The sequence below is a fragment of the Lepisosteus oculatus genome, chromosome 1 (assembly GCF_040954835.1).
Source record: "Lepisosteus oculatus isolate fLepOcu1 chromosome 1, fLepOcu1.hap2, whole genome shotgun sequence".
NCBI lineage: Eukaryota > Metazoa > Chordata > Actinopteri > Semionotiformes > Lepisosteidae > Lepisosteus > Lepisosteus oculatus.
In genome coordinates, this window is record NC_090696.1 from 15963230 (window position 1) to 15978479 (window position 15250).

Sequence of the window (15250 nt, forward strand, 5' to 3'; positions counted from 1 at the left end):
TGGAAAAGTGTAGGGCAGGCTGCTTTTTAAGAATGCAATTTCAGAAAAAAACTTCCTGCCTTTGAATTGAGCCAAATCTGTTTTTTTTAATTAATTAAAGACTTCTTGCAGTTCATGGGCATGTTCTCAGATTACATTTATTCTCTGCTTTGCGACAGTGTTCTTTTTTACCACGATAAATCATGCACAGAAAGTGGAAGTGAATTCTTTTGTATCCCCTTTGTATTCCTTTGCAGCTGGCTCTCAAATCAAAGAAGGCCCCAAGCCAGTTCTTTATGGTTCAGCATCGTGATATTTGTACAATTAACCTCACAAGGGGGAGATTCGAAGCAATCAGAGCCAGGGAGATATCAACACCTTCTGCAGTCGTGCTGGAAGAGTGCATGCTGGCTAGTTTGTTAGCTCCGTACGAAAGGGGGTAAAGGGTTTGGGCATTGGTATCACTCCTTCTTTCTCCATGAAGGCAAGTCTGCTTGAGAGCCTTTTTTTACTAGAATTGTAAATCGTCACTCAGACAGGACACAGAAGAGCAGCTCACGCTGGGATCTGCAAAGATTGAGCAACAGAAAAGTGATAAATGAATTCCTGCACCTCCGGGCCTTAAAATATTGATTTCCTTTCATCGTGCATAAGAAATAAGACATAAGAAACTCAAGTTCAAAGATTGTTTTAAAATACAAGGCGGCAGGTAGCTGGTCCATATTCAAAGCTGAATGTAAAATGAATGATCAGATGCTGGTGAAATCCCAGCCTTGAGCTGATGCTGCTTTGGGAAACGCCAATGGAAACAAGCCCTTCAAAGACTGTCACTAACTGGGCTGCATTGAATCATTGCAGCAGGGCAGTATGAAACACAGGGGCATCTGAGCTGGGAGCGAAAAAGAAGAAACAAAAGCCATCATGAGATCGAGCCCATTCCAGCAGTGGTTAAGAAATCATTCGGCCATGTGATTACACTCACAGACCGGCAGAACTGGTCAGATTGTAATCCATGACAGTTACAATCCACGCAAAGCTGTATACATTACAAATATGAGATTTTTTAAATCTGATATATAAGAATCTACAACATTCTTAAAATAAACTGGGAAGGAGATCCACAGACAAGAAGCTTTAAGCACAAAAAAATAACATATAAATGCCAATATCAGTGAGGTACAAACCAAAATACCCAAACAGTAAACGGGAGGCTGGTCCATACGTAAAGCTGAACTTAAAACAAATGACTGGATGCTGGCGAGATCCCAGCCTTGAGCTGAACTGCTTTGGGAAACACCAATGGAAACAGGAAGGAAGCCCTTCAAAGACTGTCACTAACTTGGCTGCATTGAGTCATTACAGCAGGGCAGTGTGATGGAGGCTGCAGGATGCAGGATGAAGGCAGGAGGATGCAGGATGCGGAATAAGCCAGCGGGCGCAAGGGGCTATCATCGACCCCAGCTCCCAGGTCAGTGCCCCCCCAACTCGTGCACTGCATTCTGGGGTACAGCGGGGATCATTTCTGCTGCACTCTGGGGTCTCCAAGCGGAGAGAGGCGAGAGACATAAAAGATCCCGGGGAGCGGCTGTCGAAACTGGGCCACCGGGCCGGTCCGGGCCGCGCCACTCCTGCTCTCCAATGAACAGGGCCGAGCCGCTATTGGGCGGCACTCCGGTGGCCAGGCCTCACTGTGCGCTGAGCTCCTGGGGGAAACGATCGCTCTCTCGCGCGCTGAAGAGCACAGGAAGGCTGCCGGCCTTTAGTTTAGATCCAAGCTCATGACGGAGAGGAAGGGCCGACGGCGCATCTCACAAAGGTCCTGTGAGACCAGCGCAGCTAGGACATCCAAACAAATAACAAGCAGCTCGTGCCTTCGGTAAAACTCGCCATATTATATCCACCCCTTTTCTAACCAAATGTATCCGATACGGGGATGCAGGGGAACCAGAGTCTATCAATGGGCACAAGGCAGGATGCACCCTGAACGGGACACCAGTCCATCCCCGGGCCGACACACACAAAGAACTTGAACTCACGCACCCACTCCCATCAGGGCCAGTCGTCCCAGAGGCCCATCGACCTACCAGAAGGTCCTTGGACTGAGAGAGGACATCGGTGCACCCAGAGGAAACCCACATGAGCCCAGGGAGAACATACAAACTCCACGCAGACAGCACTGCAGGAATTGAACCCAGGGCCCCAGCACTGTGAGGCAGCCACTGAGTTGTCATGCTGCCCACCATAGTATATCTGCATGGTAATACTGTAGATTTATCATGTGTTTTCCTCAGTCCTACACAATACAGCTCATTCAGCTCAATGGACAGTGTCATCAATAGCTTAGATTCTCCTCTACAGTTAATCCTACTAAAGCTTAATCTATACAAACGTGACCTGCAATCCTTCTTCAGCTTGCACTCCGGTTCGCTTTCGAGAATGTGATATTAACGTGCTGACCAGGCATAAATCAAAAGGCTAAACCGTGGGACACAGCCCTGCTTTTACTGGGTGTCTGGGGGAAAAAAAAGACAGCTCTTCAGCTTTTAGAGTGGGGCCTCCCTGCTTCTCCGAATACCGTCGCCACCCGTTGCCCCTAAATTCCTGGCACAGCGCCCTCAGCTCCGCACATCTCACTGCAGAGCTCCTACCACATCGCTCCACATCTGGAAAGAGGTCTACCCCCCCAAACAAACCTGCAAGTGATGCAAAGCTACCAATGTCCATAAATGAACCACAACTCATCCCCTCCCGCAGGACACCGGGTCTCCGGGACGTTCCGAGAACTCCCAGTTCTGCCCTCGGTATCCCTGGCACTGCTGTCCTGGAATGACACAGGCAGCTCTTGCGATACTAGCGCTCCCGGTCTCCCTCTTTTACGCGCAGAAAAAAACAACCTGCCATTTAGATCTAACGCTGATGAATGAGCTGGAGAATGCAGCCCCCAGTGTAGAAAAGCAGCTTGATTCTCAACAAGCCCGGATCAATGCAAGGTCCGTGTTCTGCTGGAATCCAAACCCCTGATTTCCTTTCTGCACCAGCAGCACATTTGCAAATGACTCGTTTTTATGAGGTGAAACCATTTGGTTTCCCACTGATGCTGCCCTTCCGCTTTTGAAAATATACAGCAGTGCTGCAGGAAGATACAGGAGAACAGCTTTAAACATTTCATTATTCGCAGTGGTGGACAGAGAGGAGTACTGTCTTTAACTGTCAGTTTTCACTGAAATTCATATTCTTGAAGAATCAGCACTTCAGTGTCCCAATTCAATTAGGGAAATTCTCAATCCCATTCAATTCCCCATTGTACTGTTTTATACAGACTGTCCCTCGAATTACATTAAGCACTGGGGAATGTGAGAACTTTCCTAATGTGATCCACTGCAGTTTGAAACTCATCAGCCCTTAAGCAACACTAAGCCACTCTCCCAATTAAAGACTGTGTTGTGCTATATAGCAATCCTGGGGTTAGGGCTCAGGGGAGATGAACTGTAATTTAGTTTGCATGCTGCACAATTATCCAGCACAAACTCTCTGCATTATTCATCTTAGGACTTGATTTTTTCTTCAGCATGAGCGTGGCTTAAGGGGTCTTCCAGGCTTGTCCAGGTTACCCCATTCAGTCTGTGGGTGCATGGTCCTGCAGGTGACCCTGATTTGCCCTTTCCGGCCAAGGTTAAATAGAGGGAGGTAAAACTGGCATCTCGTACTCTACCATTAACTCTCACAAGTAACCTGGAAAACTGGGTGTTACACCACGCCCCCAGAGGACTCGTCATTCCACCTCGCATTCCCGCACGGTTCCCAATTAGCCTTTTACCCCAGCCTGTTTAATGCTGCTTCACACTCTGCCCTGGGCTCAGTATGAGGTTTTCCTGGTTAGAGCTACCTCATCTTTCTGCAATTAGTTACGTCTTGGGTTTTGGCTTCCTGACCCTGGTTTGTTCTCCGACTACGTCTCCTGGTTTTGTTTTGGTACTTTGATTATTGTTCTGACTTCGACTCTCAGCTTCCTCGCGGCTCCGCTTCTGGTTTTGTACTTTTGCACCGGTTTGTTTTTCCTTCGGCTTTCGGACCTCAGACTGTTTAATCGACTACGCCTCCGGAGCTCGTCCTGATTTTTCTGCATAGGGTCCTCATTAATATTCCATAACACTGGGCTGCAATTACAGCTGTGCCTGTCATGGGGGGACGTTACATTCTGACTAATCTGTGGCAGAAAACAGTTGCTAAAGACATCAGGAAACATGAGGGATGAAGAAGGAACAAAAAGCCATCATTAGATCCTTCAAGTGCCTTCCAGCAGTGGTTAAGAAATGGCTCGGCCATGTGGCCACACTCACAGGCCTAGCATGCACTAGATTAAAGAGGCACCTCTCCCCACACACCCGTGCCCTGGTGGCAACCTCACGACCTCCAGAACTTGACACATAGCAACCCATGTCAGTTAGCAATCCACACAAAGCTACAGACACCTTATTGCTCCCTCTTTCTCCATTGAAGTTAGTCTGTTTGAGAATTGTAAATCGTCACTCAGACAGGACACAGAAGAGCAGCTCACACTGGGATCTGCAAAGACTGAGCAACAGAAAAGTGATAAATGAATGCCTGCACCTCCAGGCCTTAAAATATTGATTGCCTTTCATTATGCATAAGAAATAAGACATAAGAAACTCAAGTTCAAAGATTTTTTTTTTAAATACAAGGCGGCAGGTAGCTGGTCCATATTCACAGCTGAATGTAAAACGAATGATCAGATGCCGGTGAGATCCCAGCCTTGAGCTGATGCTGCTTTGGGAAACGCCAATGGAAACAAGCCCTTCAAAGACTGTCACTAACTGGGCTGCATTGAATCATTGCAGCAGGGCAGTATGAAACACAGGGGCGTCTGAGCTGGGAGCGAAAAAGAAGAAACAAAAGCCATCATGAGCGCATTCCAGCAGTGGTTAAGAAATCATTCGGCCATGTGATTACACTCACAGACCCACAGAACTGGTCAGATTGTAATCCATGACAGTTACAATCCACACAAAGCTGTATACATTACAAATATGAGATTTTTTAGATCTGATATATAAGAATCTAAAGCATTCTTAAAATAAACTGGGAAGGAGATCCAAAGACAAGGAGCTTTAAGTACAAAAAAAATTACATATTAAATGAGGTACAAACCAAAATACCCAAACAGTAAAACAGCGTGTTTTTGCTCACTTCTGAGAAGCTGCTCTGAGCAAAACCTGGAAGAACAATCTGATCCAATTTGAAAATGGAAAATTAATTCACTCTGGCTTTTGAACCAGAAAAATAAAGCCAGGCTGACGTTTTGAAGTGACGGCAAATTACTGCATCAGCAGCAGCATGAGAAGAACAGTTTGTGATGTGACACAACTGTTATGGGAAGGCACTTGAAAACTAAAGCTAGAATAGAAGAAATTAATCGGCATCAGCCGTAGGCGATGAGGGTCACATCCTGCTGCCCCTCCAAACAGTTTCAGGAGTTGGAAGCCGAGACATACTGTCTGATACTGACAAACCAGTAACACATGGTACGTTATGCACCATTATTTCGAACCAGCACCCCTGAGTTCCCTCTGGTAATTGTCTACATGCCTAATGCTGGACACAAGAAGCACATTGATCTTATGCCATGTAAACTCCCTTCAGAGCCTATCAGCAGCAAATGACACACCTAGGCGACATTGTGTGTGGAGGTTTTCTGTTGCCCTGGTCCTGTGACCAACTGCAACAAATTCTCGCCAGCCTGTTCTGCAGCACAGAGCATCTTCATCTGGTTTTTGTGCAAGAAGGATGCTAGCAGCCCCTGCGAGCATTTAATTCATCTAAATGGGAGGATCAATACCAGAACGACTGGCCCTGCTCCAGAGGGATATAATTTAATTGAAAACAGCACAGCGGGGGAGAGGGACGGCTTTTTGATAGATAAGGCCCCACATGTGGAATCCAGCTCCTTCTAAAACTCAGCGACGCATTCATATCCATAAAAAAACATATGTGAAAGAACAATCAGCGTGCCACGCTGTTTAAATGACCTACTCGATCAAACCCCCTCACCTCCCGTATGAGCTCTGCAAACAGCCCAGCTCCCTCATGCTGTAGGCTGCTCACCATCGCAGTCCTTTAGCTCCCTGTGCTTTTCTGTCTTTCTGCAAAACTCAGGAACGGGCGGCTTTCTGCTGTCATACACAGGAGTGAAACAAATAAATCCATCCATCCATTTTCTAGCCCCTTCTCCCAAATCGGGGTCACCGGGTGAGCTGGGGCCTATCCCAGCAAGCCACTGGCTCAAGGTGAGAGAGATAAGTCAAAGAGATGTTGCAGGTGACAGTACAGGGTTTGATTCCTGTCTCCCCGGGGATATCGGGCTGGTCGAACCCGAGGCCTCTCTACACTGCGGCCCTGACCTCGGAACAGAGGGCCCCTGGATAACGCTTGCACCGCAGGGACAGCCAGAGGCCGGGACGCGAAGAGAGCAGCACAGCTCTGAGTGGAAACGGAGCACCAGCCCTTGAGGATTAGAGCCCGTTCTCTCACAGCCCCCCACCATCATTGTCTGACTGACAGCGCACAGCTGACATTGTAACTCTGTAATTGCAAGTTGACACAGGAACACTGCACCCTTGAATTTTAAATAATGGAATATGTAGGACTGCAGGGAACACTCTTACATGCAGTGCTAATTCTGGACTTAAAGCACATTGATATTGCCCCTAGGAAACTCCCTTCAGAGCCTGTCAGCAGGGAATGGTAGGCCTTGATGATTTTGTGGATGGAGGTTAGTCTATTGATCTATAGACCTTAAAGGATTCCTGACCACATTCCGACCCGTTCTGCACTTGACATGGCAGAGCTGCGGGGAAAAAAACACAACTGTTTTGCACTGTGCGGTGAATTTGCGTGGACGAGGCAAAATCAGTGTTGGAATGATTGCGATCCACGTGTGGAAAAGGCACGCGTGAGGGGAAAGAAAAAAACAGGCTGCAGCAGCTGTGCGATTTCGGCCAGGCGTGTCGGGCTGTGCGCGCGGGGTGCGGGCTCCGCGCGTGCTGCAGCGCGCGCAGGGGAGGGAGTCGCTGACAGGCGCTTGACAGATCACCGCCGCGTGGCTCGGAGGAGAGGGAGCGATTCGGTCGCCGGCGGATCTCGAAGACCCCAGCAAACAAAAGCGCAATTAATTTCACCCGCGTCTCCAGCAGGCAGCGCAGGCAGCGGAGCACAGCTTCCCTGTTCCCTGGGCCTGATTGTGTCTGATGCGCACATAGACACGACTAAGGCTCCTGGGACACAACTGCAGTCTTACCGGGGACTAAAGGGAATCTTTCGTTTTCCAGCTTGTGTAGACCTGCTTATTGACACGCCACCGTACACGACATTAACTCTAATCAAAGCTATGCTATACGAGCTTAATCTCGTATCAAACTATTTCAACCCTTGTTTATTATTTATCGGAACCAGTTGTATTTGTTTGATAATATGCCTGCAAAACCTAGCTTCTAAGAAAAATGAATAATAAGTGAACAATACAAGTCTATCATTGTATTCTTTATCCACAAGCAGTGAAGATATTGCTCCGGGTGAGAGATCTCCTTTATTGTCCTCTGCTCTATGAGCTCTTCTGATCGGAGATGTTGTTAAGAAATCACATCCACGTTTCTACTGCCATCAGAATGAAAGGCTAACAGACTGTCAGAGGAGTACTCTCACAACGACTGGAAACAAATGTTCCGCCTCATTGCTGGAGGAAAGATAAAGGGAGGGAGTATTTGTCCTTCGGAACAAGAAAAATGCCTTTTATGTTCGTCAATACATCGTTTGTAGCTCTAGCGAGATAGATCGCACGTTAAAGAAGCAAGTGAAGTACAATCAGAGCACAGATTGAAGTCACGAAGCTAATTTTACCTGCAGATTGTATTCCCTTTGCAAAACGGAACCGTCAGGAAGTGCACCTGTGTATAAGGAGACGGTTCTTCTCTCTGTATTGATCGATCAGCAGGTAGAGCAGGCAGCCGCGTCATTGTGCGAACTCCAAAGAAATAATCAGAGGTTAATTCCAAACTTGTCGATAAATTGCAGGCGATATATTTCACGTCTTTGACAACACTGGCTGTTGCACCATTGCTGTTACATTGTGTATTTTACTATTTGTGGGTCTCAGCCTGGAGTTAACCTCTACTTCAGTCATACTCATTCCTGGGCGGTCCACTAGTTTTTACAGGTAACTTTTTATGTCAATGAAGAAGAACTGGTTATAAAGATCACTTGAGTGAACAGGTGATTTTAATTACATCACAAGAACAGTTACAATCGAGAACAGAGGCTTGGTTTTACATCTCATCTGAAGGACAGCACCTTTTTGCAGAATAGTGTCCTCTCTCTTTACTGGGGCATCAGGACCCACACAGACTCCAGACCGCAGGGTGAGCGCCCCCTACAGGCCCCACTAACACCTCTTCCAACAGCAACCTGAGTTTTCCCAGGAGGTCTCCCAGCCAGGTACTGACCAGGCTCACACCTGCTGAGCTTCAGTGGACTACCAGCTGTGAGCTGTGAGCTGCAGGGTGGTCTGGCCGCTGGCCTGTAATTAGTAGCTAATTGATCCAAGGATCTCATGCAGCCGCTTCTTGAGAGTAGTCAGACCTGAATCAATCAGACCTGCAGGGCAGTTTGTTCCACTCTCCTGCCTCCCTTCGCGTAAAGACGTGTCTCCTGTCCTGGGTTGTAAATGCTCTTCCCTTCAGTTTCCACTTGTGCCCCCTGGTTCGTGTTTCACCGTTCGCTCGGAAGACTTCCGCCAGGGGGACTCTGTCAGGATCCCGAACACTCGTGTCGCGAGACTAAAAGGGCTTTGACTTGCACAGAGAGGGTTCAGAGAGGACCGGACACGCATCACGGGGAGCCCACAGGGGAATGAAAAGCACAATACTTCAGCAGCCCTCCAGGACCGCGGGGGGGGTACGGGGGCACTGCATGGTCTTCAGGGAGGCCGAACCCACATTTTCGCTGACCTGACTGGCACACGTGGGCTGTAAGGTGGCGCAGGGGTTAGCCCTGGGTTTCGATTCTGGCACTGGGGTGCTGCCGGTGTGGAGTTTGTAGGTTCTTCCCCATGTTCGCGTGGGTCTCCTCGGGGTGCTCCGGTTTCCTCCCACAGTCCAAAGACATGCTGGGAGGTGGACTGGTTTTCTGAGAAACTTGGCCCCGGTGTGCGCGTGTCTGTTTCCGGTTGTGTCCAGAGACGGACCGGATGTGTCCTGTCTCGCGCCCGCTGCTTGCAGGGATAGGCTCCAGCTCCCTCTCGGAGCCTGAACTGGGTGAAGCCGTTAGAAGGTGGGTGGGGGACAGGCACATGTGGAAACCCAGCGGGTGTCTTCATGCTCACAAGCCGCACGCGCATCAGGACGGGGGTCAGCTCCCCCTGCACAGACTCCCAGCCACCCACCTCTTCCCCTCCTGCTGTAGGGGCCACGCCTACACATTCGGACAGCTGAGGGCCACCGGGGAATAACGTGGGGTCAACTCCGGAGCACGTCCTGGGGAGGCTGGAGGAGGCCAGAACGGCAGGTGAAAACTAGGGTGGGGAGCATGCAAACTCCACACAGAAGGTGCACCTCTTTGCCACTGAAACCAGGGCCCCGGAACAGGGAGACGGCCACACTCCACACCTGATGCCACCCTCACCAGCTGCTGCCCGCAGGCAGTAATACTGGGCCTTACTTAGAACCTGCCTGTGCCGGTCCCTAGCCATGCCTGTTCAGGGACTTCATATGGACTAGTCTTCAAGGCTGTAAAAGCGTAATAAATAACGTTATAGTATGAAGGAGATGCACGTTTGGGAAGGCCAACGCAGGCAGGGATCATCACCCAGGCGATGTGGACCTCCTGTTGGCAGGACGATACGGTCCAGGTTAATTTCAGCAGCTGGCATAGGCCCCTAGCCTCTCTGCTGACGCTCTTTTCAAACGCCCGTTCATACACCGCGCCGCGCAAAGGACCAATTACCGCGTTAAAAGAGACCAAACGCTTTTACCAAAGGGTAACCCAGGTTTGAAAACAGCAAGGTATTTTACACTCCTTCTGCCTTCTACTTAACGTTTTGGCGTCACATTCTGTTCTGACGTCCCGCAGTAGTTTTGTCAGGAAAGAGCAGGGTGGACACACGTGAAAACGCGAGAGAGCACAAAAAAAGCACGAACCACCAGAACACCAAAATACATTTTAGGACGAATGAAACTATTTTCTTACCAGGACCGTGGTGAGACCTTGCTGCGCCGCAAACATTGTGGGGAGCTGGGCTTCCTCGCGAGCGAGCGAGTGTGTGTGTGTGTGAGGGGGGAGGTTATACACAAGAGCAGATCCCACAGTAAATGAGAGACTCTGAAGTCGGTCGGGAGAGTCTCAGGCGAGACAATAACGGAAGGTGCGCGAGTGATGATTTTGTCTTCGACGCTCCCAGCCGCGTGTAGTCCTTGGTTTCTGGAGCACGGTCCCGCGAATGAGCCTGTCACACCCACGTACACCCCACGATGCAGTCGCTGAACACCTCGCCTCCTTGTTATCGGCTCGCTCTCGGCGCTACCGCCCGAGGGGCTGGGGGGGCTCGCGCGAGGCGCTGGTGGCGGCGCCTGCGGCGACCGGCCGCGCGGCCGGAGGAAACGCAGCCCCTCCGTGCAGCCCGGCTGCCCCGTCTCGCAGCCGGTGGGAAGCGCGGCGTGATCACAGCGCCTCACGGAGAGACCCCTGGCTCACTGCGGCTGGGGATCCTCCACTTCGTCGAAGCTACACACTGGGCACACACACTGCGGTAGCCCAGCTGCCACCTCGCTGTGGCACAAGACGGACTGTCCTGCAGTCGAGCCGCGTATCTGGAAGCCAGACAAAAGAAAGCAGCGGTCCTATCTTTCCGCTCACAGGGGGAGAGTCCACGGAGATGAAGACGCGCCCCGCAAGAATTTCAAACTGCACAGATCCTTTTTTTTTAATGTGCACGGGTTTCTCTTCAATCTTAACGGGATTTTTTCTGCAGGATTTATGCGAGATAGAAAGTGGCTTTTTTTCGTAGGAAAAAAAAAACGATGACTTGAATTCGTTTCAAGTGTAAGAGAATCGATCCCAGATAACCCACACACCGTCTTTTTAACTCGAGTCAAAACAGCCACCGCAGGCTCAACTCGTACGCTTTATACGGCTCCTCCTCACTCGCCAGATGACAGAATTCCTCTGCCGTGGCTTTTTCTTTCTGAAGCGCTGAAGAGGGGCTTCTGCCTGAAACGTCCTGGGGGCATTGATTTTTAATCATTTAAACATGGTGTAAAACACGAAAATCGAAAAAGCAAATGAAGTTATTTGCACAACGCGCACGGCAGCCCGCTCTAATAACTTGGAAACCCCCGAGTTTCCGAAGCTCAAATATTTTGAGGGAACCATGCGAGTTACTTGTTGAAGTTGTGCACGCTGGGCAGTTTATAGGGATCCTAGAACACAAAACTGGTGACCACCCTTGTCCCCTTGTCGACGTGAAGCAAAGACAGTCGTGTGACTGCACTGCGCCTTACTCGTCTCTTTTTCACTATAAGGGACTCTGAGGGCCGGGTGCGACTGTCCTCACAGTTGCGGTAGAACCAGCGGGCAGCCTTGCTGCTGCTGTTCCAGACCAGGCGTGCTCAAATTCCACGCCGACGCGCCGTGCCCCGTGTCTTTGAACCCCCCCCAGTGCATGACTGACTGAACGGTGCCGTCACTGTTAAATGCGCCCGCGTGCTGAAGAGGGCTTTGGGGGAATGCAGTGTAATGGATGTGCCAAAGGCCGGCGGTCCCTGATCTGTACAGCGGCCTGCCGTTTGCACCTTATCGGGTATCTGTAAGCGTGTGCTGGTGACATTCAGAGCGCCGTGGCTCGTGTCCTCTTGCTCTGATAGTCCTGGAGTGAGCGCAGGGAGGCATGCGGGACTTTCGCCCGCGGAGGCTGCTGGCTGTCAGGTGCTGTTTGGCGAGTGGCTGGAAGGCGCTGGTCCTGGTCGAGGGACGCGTGGAGCGGCGCATCCGTCCTGCAGCCCGGCAGACCCGAGGACGTCCCGGCGCGCCCGGGGTCTGGCACGGGTCCGAGCCGGGAGAGAGGAAAGCGAGACTCGAGACCGAAGAAGACGCGGGGAAGGATCACAAAAGCGTGCGACAGGACGACTGGCGAGCGCACGAAGGATAAATGGCACGGGACAGAGTGCATAAAAAGGAGAGGAGGAGAAGTCCAGTCAAGAAACAAACGAAAAGAAAGCGCAAATAAGCTGCAGCGGCCGTCTGTCCTGCGGCCTCACGCTCCCGCTCACAGACCCCTGAATACGAGCACACCATGCTCCTGCGCTCCAAGCCTCCCCGTGCCAAGACTCTGTCAAACCGTGCCGGGGGGGAGGGAGGGGCTGGGCTTGACAGACGAGCCGGTAGAGAGCACTGCCAAACCCCCGGATACGCTGTACCTGGGAGTGTGAGGAGGGAGCCGCGCTTTGGAGTTGAGGGCGGCTCTTTCCCTTCAAGTTTCTGAAACCACACAGCAGACACCGAGCATGCAGTTTTACCAGGTCCGTGGTCATGTTCTGATGCGTGGTCGCGATCATCTCGGCCGACTCGGCACCCGCCGCTGGTGTCCCCGGTGGCCAGTTATACCCGGACCCGTCCCAGTGGGCCGACCGGCGCGCAGCCCCTCCTCGCTGGCAGCGCCGCAGGGCTCCGAGTTACCGGACGGGCGAACGCGCCTCTCATATACACGCGCGCAAGGGGAGCCCAGGCACCGGGGCAAGCACGCTCTCCGCCCCTCCTCCGCAGCCTCTCCTCCCCCACGCCCGCGACGCGCGCACTGACTCTCTCTCTCTCTCTCGTCTCCCGCACGGCGAGTCAATAATATATTGACCAGCTGGAAATTAATCAACGTGCCACGGAACTTTGCCTTTCTCAGCGATTTCCTTGTCGGTTTCTACACCGACGGAGAAAAAGGAGCGGAGAGGGACCTCCAGCTCTCTCTTGTTGAGTGTGGATGTGCGGTCGAGCCGGCCGAAAACACTCCGTTAGAAGAATAAGATCGCCGCTCAGTCTTTATTTTCACACAGAGCCTCTCACGAATAATAACGACCTGCCCTTGGCGGTGAAACAGCATTGTCTCTTCGGTATCAGAGGAAGAATACGTCTTACACCTGGCGAAGTTTCATGATGAAAACACGTTTTGGTTTTCTATTCCTAATGAAGCTCCCAAGGAGAGATCCTGATTAAACAGTTAAATTCCTCATCTCGCCTTCCGGTTAGAGCGAAAACCGTGAAAACGTGTCTTGAGACACTTGTGTGTTCCGTCGATCTTGACCATTTTCACTGTCAACTTAACCGCTGTATTCAGGGTATTTATGACTGGAAAGACACAGTATAAATGGGATAGACGTGTTTTTGTGTTCATAAGAAAGCGCAATTGAACAAAATTGCTGTCCTCTTTAGTCCTGGAAATCGCAATGCTCGACAAAGCCCGAGTGTAACAATACGACAAACCGCACAGTGTGTGCCCAAGGCAGGCTGGCAGTCATGGAGTTTCACGATATTAAACGATCGGAACAGGGGTGGAACAGTGCAGCGGTGGCTCTTGGGTCCCGGGTTCGGTTCTGGACTGGGTACCGTCTGCACCTTGTTCCCGTTTCAGGCTGGGTTTTGTCTGGGTGCTCGGTGACCTCCCACCTTCCAAACACACATGAGCCAAGTCACTAACGTGTTTCTGTGAGTGTCCGCATGTGCATGTGTGTAGATGCGTGTGCATGTGTGGATGAGTGTGAATGTGCATGTGTGTGGATGCGTGTGAATCTGCATGTGTGTGGATGCGTGTGAGTGTGTGGATGCGTGTGCATGTGTGTGGATGTGTGTGAATGTGCATGCGTGTGGATGTGTGTGAATGTGCATGCGTGTGGATGCGTGTGAGTGTGTGGATGCGTGTGCATGTGTGTGGATGTGTGTGAATGTGCATGTGTGTGGATGCGTGTAGACATCTCGCTGTTATTTGTTCTGTCACTGGTTTGTGTTCAGGATTGTGAATGTGTTGGGTGTGTTGGGTGGATGCTGTCAGGGTCAGCCCTGGGCATGGGCGAATTAGGGGTCTATCTCAGGCCCCAAGGCCACCAGGGACCCCTACCTAGGGGCCCCTCAAAATGCAACACAACATATTTTTAATCAGCACCTTCAAATCTGATTGTCAAATTCCCTTAGTGGCTTTTTTAGTTGCTGCTGTGGATGATCCTAATGGAAGCCCCGTCAACACATGACCAATCATAATTGAGTACGTGATGTTTCTGAAGAATCCCTGGCCGGGTACTCAGAACATGTGCCTGGCAGATAGCTGATCTCTGTACTGACATCTTCAACCTGTCCTTGGCCCAGGCTACTGTACCTAGGTACTTCAAAACAACCACCATCGTACCGGTACCAAAAGAATCTGCACCCACATGCCTGAACATGTGGTGGAGATGGTGAACAACTTCAAATTCCTAGGTGTTCATATCTCTGAGGACCTCACATGGGCACTGAACACCTCCAGTTTCAAGAAGGCACAACAGCGGCTGTACTTCCTGAGAAGGTTGAAGAAAATGCACCTACATCCACAGATCCTCACCAACTTCTGCAGATGTACGGTGGGGAGCATACTGACCAGCTGCATCACAGCCTGGTACGGCAACTGCACCGCATCCGACCGCAAGGCCCTGCAGCGGGTGGTCAAAACTGCCCAACACATCATCGGCAGTGCCTTACCACCCATCCAGGAAATCTACAACACCAGGTGTCTGAAAAAAGCCACCAAAATTACGACTGACCCCACTCACAACTTGATTGTCCCCCTACCATCTGGTAGAAGGTTCCGGATGCTCCAGACGCACACAAAAAGACTCCGAAATAGCTTCTTCCCTCGAGACGTGAAGCTGGTGACCCCCCCAGCTCCCACCCACCAAACTATGATCTCTCCTTACACCACTACATACATCCTATGTCCCACAATTGAATGCAAGCAGAGCTTGAACTGGGTACTGTCACACTGGTGCCATACTCGTTGTTTACATTGTTATTGTTACTGCAGTGCATTCGAGTTCCCCTGGGTATACACCCTCACCACTCCCACCTCAGTCAGCCCTCCACCACTGGGGCTCAAACCCGGGCCTCCGGCGTCACTCAACAGGGACCCAGCCAGTTGAGCTAAAGGGAGGCAGACCTGAGGGGTCATACCCACGTGAACCCGGAAGCGCTT

The 15250-nt window shown here is 50.9% G+C and overlaps 1 protein-coding gene across 3 annotated transcripts in view; it reads right to left on the bottom strand.

Annotated features, from left to right (window-relative positions):
• LOC102692806 (inactive dipeptidyl peptidase 10) overlaps positions 1-12763 on the bottom strand; it is a 48354-nt gene extending 35591 nt beyond the window's left edge. For 2 of the 3 annotated variants that reach the window (XM_015344046.2, XM_015344044.2), the window contains exon 1: positions 12561-12763. In XM_015344046.2, the coding sequence (XP_015199532.2) occupies positions 12561-12599 (39 nt within the window). In that variant the 5' untranslated portion in view covers positions 12600-12763. Of the gene's footprint in view, positions 1-10236; positions 10967-12560 lie in introns of those variants that run through there. The other variant, XM_015344045.2, reaches the window with a different exon arrangement.
• Between the last annotated feature and the right edge of the window lie 2487 nt (positions 12764-15250).